General features: G+C 34.8%; 1 protein-coding gene across 1 annotated transcript; it reads right to left on the reverse strand.

Moving 5' to 3' along the window:
- Positions 1-1,527: 1,527 nt before the first annotated feature.
- Positions 1,528-3,470, reverse strand: LOC105286873 (the record flags this gene model as incomplete). The annotated part of the gene is made up of 1 exon (XM_026975115.1): positions 1,528-3,470. A coding segment is annotated over one exon (1,485 nt), but the record flags the coding sequence as incomplete, so codon positions are not given.
- Positions 3,471-12,371: the final 8,901 nt, after the last annotated feature.

Genomic DNA, 12,371 nt, shown 5'->3' on the forward strand with positions numbered 1-12,371 from the left:
CTTGGTAAAAATATTAGACTTTAATTAATAGTGTAACTTTGCATATATTTAATGCGTATATTATATATACTAGATACACTTTTTGTAATTAAAGCAGTCTTGAGTTTTGTACTTTATTTTTAATTTTTTTATGAAATGCTTTTATTCACTTTTGTAATGTTATAACAAAAATGGAATCAGTTGATCAATTATGCTTATCTTTGAAGTGAAATCTTCCGTTGGTAATATCTTTTTGTGTATCCATTAGGATTTGTATAAATCATTAAACCGTGTGAGATTAGAAAACGTATAGAAGACCATTTTCGGTCGGTATCTCCATGTAGTTTGATTACAACCTCTTTTTTATAGCCTTTCGTATCGCCTCCACACTTGTTGCAGGAGAAAGTAAAGGTCGTAAGTTCGTCTTGCGACCCTCAAGACCCTGAGACATGCTTGCTCACTCGATTCTCATCTTATCCTTAGAAAGCATCATGTCCCTCCCCCTCTCTTTGGTCTCATCTTTTTGCTTGATTTCTACCTGCTGGATATAGCTTCATATAAAAGTTATAATACTTTCATCTAATATGAGTTAATGGCAGCATGGATGAGTGATTTTTATTCACGGACGATATCTTAATTAATGTTCGGGAAGACAAATAAGCAGTTTTAATGATTAATGAGTTGCAATCAACAGTCCTTTAACAGAAAATTATAGTTGTCTTTTACTGCCAAATTTATTTCTCGATATCTATATGTTTAGATGTTCCTTTAGCAATCTCATGTTTTACTATGTAATTTAACTAAATTTAATGTTAACCATAAATTATAAAAGTGATAAAGTAAAAGATATAAACTACTGAGCAATTTTAATGTTTATCTTCTTTTTCTTATTGAAAAATGTATTACAAAATAAATTATTTTAAATATGATTTTTAGTTTATAAAACTTTATCGTGTAAAAATAAAATCTTTATATTGAAATAAATTGCTTTCTTAGCTCAGTATTAAAGATTACGAAAAAAGGACATAATTATTGAAATGCAAAGGAGATTAGATATTAAGTGATATCACAATATGTATATATGTAAAAAATTATTTATTATTTACGTATAAAAAGTATTAACATATATGCACGCATCCCGATAATCAAACGATATTTACAAAGGAAGAACTAATTACATATAATATTAATAATATATATGTGGCTATCCTGAGGCTTGATAAATCATCTATTGACATATAAAGTTGAAAGTTTTTGTTATAAACGATATATGAAAGATGGACAAGGAAAAAATATTATTCTTCCTGCAATTTTTATTCCGAGATTGACTCTTCATTCCTCGGATTAAAAGAAAGCAAGTTAGATATTGAACAATTTAAAATAATAAAGCTTTCCTCTAATGCAGATGACATGTAGATTATAATATCTTCGAATGAATAAGTGATAAACGTTCCCTTAAATTGTTTTGAAGTTTGACAAATTAATAGTTGAAAAAAAAGGTACGTTATTACAAATTCATTTGATGAACGATTCATTCATATTCATTTATTAGCATGCATCTTGCTTTCTCAAGATATATTCTACGTAGATAATATTTTGATGTACAACTATTTCTGTTTCTCATGCGATATTTTACGAAGAACCATCGAGTTTGAAAAATATGCAACGTGTCATCGAAATAATCAATTGCAAATTTTCATCATTCACTCTCGTGCATATCTCATCGTTGCGATGCTTTCTAATCGTTAGTTACAAGCTTTTCCTTCTTTGTGCGCTATACGTCTACTGGTCAGTCCTCCCTGTTTTCTTCTCTATAGATGCATATCTATTTCTGAAGAATTGTTATTATTGTAATTTATACAGTTTGATCAGCTTTGTTAACAGCTCATGTTGACAATTAACATTTTAGATTGATTTTTTTATATATAGGCTGTATATGTGGATATTACGAAAAAAACACAGAAGCAAAATCGAGTCGACCGAACATGGTCCTCGATGATGATAATCTACTTGTAACCATGATGATCGTCGTCGTGATGAGATTCGATGGGAACCCAAACTTTCTCCCAGACGGGCTTCCAGACCTTCTTCCAAGCCGGTACTTGCACGTCCTTCCAAACCGGAACCCATTTGCTTTTCCATTCGTCTTTCCACACCTGCTTCTTCTGCGTGACCCAGATCTGCTTCTTTTGAGGCACCCACACTTGCACCGATTCCTCTTTCCAGATCAACTTTTTGTCCGATACCCAAATTTGCTTCTTTTCCGTTTTCCAGATTTGTTTCCACTCAGCCTTCCATTCCAGTTTCTTGTCGCTTACCCAAATTTGCTTCTTTTCTGTTCGCCAAATTTTCTTCCAGACCGGTTTCCATATCAACTTCTTTTTCCAGAGACCGTGACTGGTATACTGCCAACCGTGGTGATCCTTGCCCACGTTATGCTCGCCCGGTATGCCGATTTTAACCCACTCCGGTACCCAGATCTTTTTCCAATCAGGTACCTGAACTTCTTTCCACACAGGAACTTGAACTTCCTTCCATACAGGTTTCCAAATCTTTTTCCAGGCTGGTACTTGGACTTCTTTCCAGGCTGGTACTTGAATTTCTTTCCAAACAGGCTTTTGGACTTTCTTCCAAGCCGGCACTTGGATTTCCTTCCAAGCGGGCACTTGAATTTCCTTCCAAACTGGTACTTGCACCTTCTTCCACACTTGTTTCCAAGTCATTTTTGACTCCGTTTTCCAGATCTGTTTCCATTCGGGCTTCCACACCAATTTTTTTTTCCATACGCCTTTCGGTTGATCGTGCGCTGGAGGTCCGTACGATCCCGAAGGTGGTCCATATGATCCGCCGCCGCCGCCGCCGCCACCACCGTGGTGATCATCGCCGAACGATCCTCCTCCGCCAGATCCACCGAAGGATCCATGATCACCGCCACCGAAAGAACCATGATCACCGCCACCGAAGGATCCATGATCACCGCCACCGAAGGATCCATGATCACCGCCGCCGAAGGATCCATGATCACCGCCGCCGAAGGATCCATGATCACCGCCGCCGAAGGATCCATGATCACCGCCGCCGAAGGATCCATGATCACCGCCGCCGAAGGATCCATGATCACCGCCGCCGAAGGATCCATGATCACCGCCGCCGAAGGATCCTCCTCCGAAATCACCACCACCGCCATGATCATAAGATCCACCACCACCAGATGGTGGTCCGTAACTCTGGGAAGGCGCGCCATAAGATGATGAGGGTGCGCCGTACGATGATGATGGCGGTGGTGCACCATAAGATGATGGAGGTGGAGGTGGTGCACCATATGAATCAGAAGGTGCACCATACGATTTTGCAGGTGGACCATAAGAATCAGACGGTCCTGCATTTGGTACTCCGTAGGATGACGATGGTGCTGGTGGTGCTCCATATGAACTTATGGGGGGCCTGCAGTATTTCTTCCGTGAGAATAGAAGATTGAGTTGTATAGAATATTATAATCTACATTTAGATGAAAACATTCACTACGATAAAATTATACACAAATGCGTGTTATTCTATATTATTCGTTTTATCTTTCAGTTATATCTATTTTTAGTTACAAAGAAAAAATAAATCTTAAAATGCAATTTTTTGGAATATTTTATATAAATTATTTATGTACTTACTCTCTTTTTATTCTAATTGGATCTCCAAGCGCGGAGATAAAGAGGCCGTATAATATCACCTAAAAATGTTTTTGAATTAATTTTGTTAAAAAAACATATTTGCAAGTACATTTAAGTACATTAATCTACTTGCTAAGTACATTAATCTAATTGCTAATAACCATATTAAAATATATATGAAAATGGCATGTATGATATAATATATAAACATATGACATTTTTAATTCTTTTATTCATTATAATAACTTATCAAAAAATTTCTTTCTATAAGCAATTTAAATGTAGCATTTGGAAAAAAGGAAAGATAATTGTCAATGGTTAATTATCGTGGTGTTCACATGATTGTTACTTTAGACATATCTACATCTAAAAGAAGACAGATACGCTAATTGTGTGACTGAACATGTAAAAAGGAAGCTACGCTGTCATCTTTCCGTTTAATTAATCATCTTTTCTCTCGAGCGTGTCGCGGCTCCATAATTATCGCGTTCGTGCGATTAACGGTCATCAACTTCTCGGCTTTTCGCCGGGTAGTCTTTTATCGCGAGCCATGGTTCCTGTGGATTTCTACACGCTTGCCGGCTTTACGAGCATGTCTCTCAAAAATGAAAGTGTCCGCCGTGTAAACACCAGCGTGAATTGGGTCGACCTCCCTACCCTTTTACTTCATGTTTCCAGAAGGGGCTATCGGGACCGTGGAACCTGTACTGATGGTTAACTGGAAAGTGGACTTCTTCGAAACTTTTTTATGAAGTATTGCCCTTAGGCAATGCCTGTCACGGCATTTAGCCCTGCGGCAGCAGAGAGGATATTCAATGTATATTTTAGATGTTTCATTTGAATACATAAGTAAGTGAGAGTTTGATAGACCTGGAATATTCCATGCAAACTTAGATAATTATTGTAGTACTTGAATGTATCTGTAGATGTCTAGAGATGGACTTGATTGCTTATAAATCTAGAAATACTTAGTATTGTCACATTTTCTCTGATTAAATGGATAATCATGTTAAATAATGAATATTCAGATGAACTTAAATATTTTCAGTACACAGGTACTTGAATATTTAAATAACTGTACGAGATTTTATTTAGTGATTAATTGTAGTACTTGACAATCAAAATAAAATTGTGTCAAGAAATGTTAAAATCAATAAAAGTTTTTTGTAGTGCATCGATTATTGCTATAATGTTAGTAGAAGTTTCAGTAATTACATCTCATTATATATACTGATCAAACGTCACACGGATTTGCTTTTTATCAGATTTACATAACAATAATAATTGTTTGCATATTATTTACATACTAATAACGACCTTGGCTTACTCTCAATTCACTCCAACGCTACCTAATTATTTTATACTTGTATATTATCTTTATGGACATTGACATGCAAAAGCACCTGGTAATTAATTTGTCGTTCATATTGTTATCGTATTCTATTTATCTAGTGTTGTAAGTTTTTTCGGTTCTATATAAATCTGAATAAAATTAATTTATATATCCTAATTTAGTTTTAAAATATCTCAAAATACAAGTTCTAAAAATGTTATAAACTGTATTTAAACTTCTTATTTGAAAAAGTATTGCGTTATTATATATAAAATAGTAGTTTAGCTAAATGATTTTATTTCGTCGAAAATATTTCTAATTTTCAAATACATCACATAAAGTTGAGTGCATTAATATCAAAATTCCTTGTAATACTGATGAAATTATGCATTTTTTCGTATATATGTATAATCATATGTCTCAATTGCTTTAAATGTATATATGTAAAAAAAGCAATAAGTAAATTGCGTCTCGTGAAGTATTCTTGTGAATGAATGAGAAAATGTTAATGCACTCGTTTGTATACTATGAGATAAGATACATAAAATAGATAAGATTAAAAGATTTTATGCAAATAGAATACAGTAAATGAGCATCTGACTGTCGATGACTTTGATTTTACTATTCAGTATCATAACTCATCATGTCTATTAAATTTTCCGCACGGCAATTGATAGGAAACAGTTCCGCACTATATTTCCAGTACGATGACTCCCGTTTGCACAACTTTCCATTCCGCGGAGTGAAAAGTGACAAGAATGCCTACTTATAGCAATTGCCGTTGGAAAATGGTGGTAATTTACCGGTTCGTTTATAACCATTAACATTTTAATGCAGCACTACTATCTTGTACGGTTTTAAGAACATTAAATCGAGCATACTATATTTTTCTATATTAAAATAAGATCTAAATAAAACTTGATTTCATCAGTGTTATTATTAGTTATTGTCACAAAACGTGAAACGTTTATTATTCAAAAATGCACCATTTTGATAAATCTAATATTAACCCTAAAACAATAACATGTTTAAAGTGTACATATCAAGTTATCTTGAAGTACTTATGTATATACATAAAATTTTGAAACACTTGATTGGAAGAATTGATATAAAAATAAACAGTAGTATAAGAATTTCATAGAATTATATCGATAAAACAATACCATGTATTCTAATTATAAAAGAGGAGATCGTAGATTAAATTTATTATCTTTCATATATTTTAATAAAATACCTGCTCTCAGATTTTATTTGATCAAGTCATACTTAAAGAGATAACGCGCACAGGGTATTACCACGGATCGTGTCATGCGATGTATCTTATCGCTCAAATCTAATACGACCAATTCTTTAATCTTATACTGATTGTACCGATAATATTGTCACTTTTCGTTCGGGAAACCTCATACATCACAGGCGCACTGACACACGATTAAGAAATGAAGAATGAAAACACAGTGATAGACGGCGATAAACACTGACCAGGATAAACCGCATATTTCCTCCACAAGAGTTGCTACCCACGGTGTGAAAAAACGGCAACAACCGCCGTTGTTTTTTACGGTTCGTCACTCTTCTGACAAATTCATCGTGACATTCGAGGCTTTTATAGCGAATGCTCCTCTGCCTAGACACCTAGATACTCTAGACACAGACATTTTGAGGAGGGGTACGAAGAGAGCTGGTACTACATGGGGGTCCCAACTCTTCGTGTACATCTTCAGTTAGGAGGGGATTCTCTTGTTCAATGCTTCATAGTGAATGCGGGGTGCCCCCCAAGCTAAACGTCCCGTTTTCTCAAATGTTACTTGCTACACGATGCTTGTGAATGTATTGTGAAAGATGCTACAATTCAATGACCCAGGTATATTACTTAGTTAAGGGACTTAATTCTTAAATTAAACCCAGATTCAATCATCAAAGCTCATGAGAGATCATTAAAACCAGATTACCAATTATATAGCATAAAAAAGTATGATTTGCATACAAAACTTAGGAAAGAATTATACTTATGCTTATGTAAATTAAATTAAATTATTAAATTATTTCTCTCTCTTTAATTAATACAAATTATACAAAACGGCAAAACAATCAATGGAGATTATATAAAAAATTATTTGTGAGATTTTTAAAAAGATTGACTAATAAGACTAGTTAAAAAATCTTCTTAATAAAACATGGGAATTAAATAAATTAAAAGATTAAAAAATTAAAAAAGGTGGTTTTAAATGTCAGCAAAAGTTGCCGATGGCGACTATAAACGTTGACATGTAATCGAACAAAGTCCGATGACACGCGATGCACACACCCGGTGCAACCGGTAATGACTTTCTCGGTAATTATTATCAGGGTCTTTTAAGAGAACGATCACTACCGCGAGAGGGGAATGTACTTTCTACCACTTCTCACATCGCTGACTGCAGTATTGTAGTTTCAAAAGGAAGACGTGTCGTGCATATATCCGAACAATTTCCGCAAAAAATTTCTGAAAGAAGAATCTGTAAAAGTAACACTCATCATGAAATTATTAGATAAAAATAAATTATGTTTTTATCTAATAATTATTATTTAAATTATTTTTATATTATACAATACATGTAAGACGATGCACATAAATCCATAAATTTGCTAGATATTTTAATTATTAATAGATTATAATCGCTATAAATCGTTATGTATATATTTTGCTACATTTTTGAAATAAATTTTTGCAAGATTTACTACCTATTATAATTGTGCAGAGATATCAGAAGTGTTACCAACAATATGGAAAAAAGTTTAAAATATCTTTATACATTTGTTGCAAATTGTACCTTCAACGAATTTCCTCTTTCTTATTGTAACACTGTATCAGTGTATGATACAAATTGGTTTAGTTGACAGCATTCGCGTTTAATGACGTTTAATAAATGAATCCCGAGACGTCTTGCTGTAATTACATGGAAGTGCTTTCCTCAAGCCATTAACGCGTTCTACCTGATATAGCAGTGCGGAAAAGCGCATTTCATAATGCATGTGAGAATAATTTCGCCTGCTTCGCACTCGGTGCATGTGCATCTCGCATTTGCCATCTGCAGAGTCTCACTTTGACTTTCTTCCTCAGGGTTACTGTCGCTCCTCGCACTAAAATGTGTATGCATCCCAGTTGCCTTTCACCGACGCTACATTTGCCATAGGATGCATCGGCTGCATTGGATGATCGGGAAACAGAACCGAGTGCCATTAGTATGTGCAGAGAGTTCTGTAACTAATGGTACACACAACCGGAAGATACGATTCTAAATGTAAAAATAAGTGAAAGAAGTAAATTTTTTTGCATAAGATTTTCAAAGAGAATGGGTTGCGAAGATGAGAGAATTGATCGACGATTAAAGTTTGATTGACCATCCGAAGACAGATGATTTCTCTTTTTTAAGCCTGAATGATCTTCAACGGTCTTACGATCTGTCCGTACAAAATGTCATGGTACATGCTGAGTGTTTGATATATGATACACAAGGAAGCGAGAAGCACTGAGGGAGTAACGGTATTGGACCAGAATCACTTTGACTTTCTTTCGACGCGTCTGAAGCAGCTGTCTTTTCGATTTTTTGTCTTCAAGATAATCGAATCAGTTACTTTCTCTGTGTCATGGGAATGCGCGATTTCTGCCGCTGACACGCGATCGGAACGGTAATCAAACACGTTGTCGAATTTGCTTGACAGATATTGAAATAGATAGGCACGAACATAACGATGACCACGAGTAACGAAGGCTGATCACTTGCGTTGTAAAACAAAATACTAGAATTTTTTATATATCAGCCCTTTTAAAGAAAAGTTTATGAACATTAAGTAAGATGATGTATACGTAACTAAACACATAGCAATGTTTAATATGGCAGTGTTACTAAACAGTAAATAAGGAATTATTTTCCCTACAGCGATACATCGGCACAATACCGCGAACGACATAACATAGGAAAATTTATCGAGCCGACATCACGGAAGGTTCGCTTTCCTTCCGCATTTATATACAGCAATAATCATACTAAGTCATTTGCACAGTAGAGAGGCTATAAGATGGGATTCAACGTTACGTATGAGAACTGAGATTTGAGACGTCTCATCCATAATCAAGTTTTCTCTAATAAAAGTATCTTAAGATCTAAACTTCTTACGTAGCATCATTTCCTTTCATTCGTATTAAGAATACTCTTCACACGCTCTGTAACACTTCTGCTAAAAGATAAATTATTAACGCTTGATCAGTCTAGACATCAATAATAATATTCGTAATAATAAATCCTTGCAAATTCAGAAAAGTTTGATAATATTTGCTTATTAATTAGTTGTTAATATTTCATTTGATGACGTATGTATGCAAACGGAAATAGAAATGAAATATATATTATATGTTCCCTCATATTTTTATTATAAGTTATAAAATAACGTTTAAGATATCACTATAATGTCTATATATAACTTGTACTACTAAAAGAGGGAATATGTGTATAATGCATACTATAATAAACTGTACCATCCAGTTAGAGAGAATAGACTTCTCCCATGACCAGGAAGTATAACACAGACATTCTTACACATACTCGAAATCCATTAACAGTTGCTGCGGGCAATTCTGCTGGCATGTTGCACAACCGATCGTCCGCATCGCTACATACAAAGAGAGAGAGAGAGAGAGAGAGAGATGCTCTATGTATCCGTTATATCATATGGAATGTATTGTATTGGATCGCGTTGATTACACATAGATATACATTGCCAGACGGACTTTCAGTTTTGACCTGGGTGAGGGATTGCTGCAATTTTCAAGCAATCTAGGCCGATGATCGTGAATTGACTCCGCAATTACATCGCGATTTATCTTTGATGCCAACGAGTTGTAACAGTGTTATGTCAAAAAGAAAGTTAAACAGTATAATTCAGGAAACAAAGAATCAAAGAATTTAGATGTATGTATTAAATTCTTAAATTCTCGCAAAATATGCAAAATGGAATAAACGAATAGAAATGCGCGGAATTGGAAACGTATTTCCTGCATCAAAGACGAACAAAGTTGTTCCGAAAGAAGAGTTGTCCATGTCGTCTAATAAGATACCTCGCTTTTTAGATATAATTATTTTCCATAATGATTTTCTCATCACGATAAAACAAGTCTGCAAACTAACTATTTGTGGCCAACTCTTAAGTGATCATAATAATAGGGAAACGAATCTCTTCTTCCGCATTATGTATTTCCTCCAACATTTCTTATATTCATCCGTGAATATAGTGTAAAATGTGCGCAAACACTTTAAAGGAACAATTTTCGAAAATATTTATTCTTTGCCAAACATCATCTTACTTTCGAAGCGAAGTAAAACAAATAGGTCCAGCAAGCGCGAAAGCGCGCACACTGGTTTAGCAAATGTATTTTTGGCAAATTTTAATAGCTTGTTTAGCCTCCCATGCTTTCTGGCACATCGGGAGTGCAAATTGCTAACTCAAGCAGCAAATCTTTCAAGAATACGATATATGAGAGTACAATAATCCTCAACATAACAGTCTGAAAAAAAATATTTGTGATATCAAAATTAACATTATCTGCTATAATGATTCGCATGAAACCATGTATATTTTTTGCAATGTTTTAAAGATTCTCGTTGACATTGAAAAATGTATTTCTTTCAAAGAACGAGCGGTTGCTGATCGAATTGCCTTTTATTATCACCTGCCGCTAATAATTTCTCTCTTTATTTCTCATTCTGTATTTCTCTCTCTTTTTCACTCTTTCTCACAGAGAGAGCTCATATACCCATAACATCCTGTTGTCAGTTATTATTTCGCAGTTATTATCTTTATTACCTGGAATCGACCGCACGGAACATCTACGAGTTGATAGATCTGTGTAATTGCTTACTCACCGTTGGTCGACGTTTAATTGGGATGTTAACGCGCTCGCTTTGTAAATCGCTTTGTCCACGTTTCATGAGGCTTAACACATCTATTAATTCAAATAGCAATGTTTTATTAATTATTATACGTGTAAGTAAAAAAGTGGTAGCAAAGTTCATCTTTTATAGTAATTATTTCTATTAAAAAATGAAAACATGAAAATGCCTTTAATCTCATTTAAGAATCATTGTTGACATCAAATAAAAGATGTCCAATCAATTTTTGAATAAACTTGTCCTTTATCATGATCAAATTAAAGTATTGTACGCACTTGACATACTTATTTCATTCGCGTACTTTTATGTTAATGCGCAACTACTTGTTAAACCATGTAAACGGTTGTTCTATATAAGAAGATCGACTATGCAAGACGTACCCGCGTGTTACCGATTTCGACAGACTCGAGAGAGTCTAGTCGGCTTTTTCATGCTTCGCGAAGAATTTCCGGGCTAGCAATAGATCGTGAAACACCTGTCGAGAATGGAGTACAAACTGAGAAGCGTTTCTGCAGCACGTTGCGTGAATATCAATTATGAGTTCACGTAATCATGCGATGACAGAGAAAATGAAGTGAAATGCGTGAAAACGCAAGTGGCGCGCCAGCAGAAACTCTTCTGAGAAATAATTTTGCAATACAAAATTTAGGTTTTCATGCTTACAACTTGTACATACCGTAACTTCTGCTGCATGTATATTGGAAAATTAATTGCCGTTAAAAAGGGTTCCAATAATTTCTTATTGTCTCTCTGCCTTTCATGATGATGTAATACACATTCGCGCTGTTACGAGCTTTTCTCAGGACGTAATGCATGCAATGTAGCAATTTCGCCAATAAGAATGCCCAGAGATAAGTACTTTCGAGTCTTCCTTGATGGTTTCCGGGCGGCGTTAAAGTTCAAGCGTGGAAAGTTAATTTAGATCTATAGTTTACAAGCCTGATTTCACGAATGGCAATAAGCATCAGATTAATAAATATAAAATGCATCTCGTTTGCGTTTCATTGCACTATATCATCGACATGTACATATTGATGTACATTTCTTCTTCTCTCTATTTCTTTTTTGTCGCCATGAACAGTCGAATACTTAAACGATGACGGTGCTACTTTCTCCTTCGCAACTATTTTCTTCGGTCGATGCGCTTATATGCTATGTACGATCGGGTGTATTAATGGTGACGTGCGTCTGCATTGAGAAAAATATTTTATAATACAAAATTTATCGGGACTTTTTCCGCTCTCGCGAACATAAAGCAGTTGAATTATACAACTGATCATATTAACAGAAAGGTTCTTAAATGTTACAGAAAAATTTGACCATTTCATATAAAAGCACGAACCATTAATGTACTCAAGTATACATATGTCCCTCTTTGATTTTAAATCAACAAATTACGAAGTCATCGCTATTTCAACTGCATTACAAGTGGGCTTGTGAAATGTCTCGTGACGAAATTAATAT

The sequence above is a fragment of the Ooceraea biroi genome, chromosome 1 (assembly GCF_003672135.1).
Source record: "Ooceraea biroi isolate clonal line C1 chromosome 1, Obir_v5.4, whole genome shotgun sequence".
Taxonomy (NCBI): Eukaryota; Metazoa; Arthropoda; class Insecta; order Hymenoptera; family Formicidae; genus Ooceraea; species Ooceraea biroi.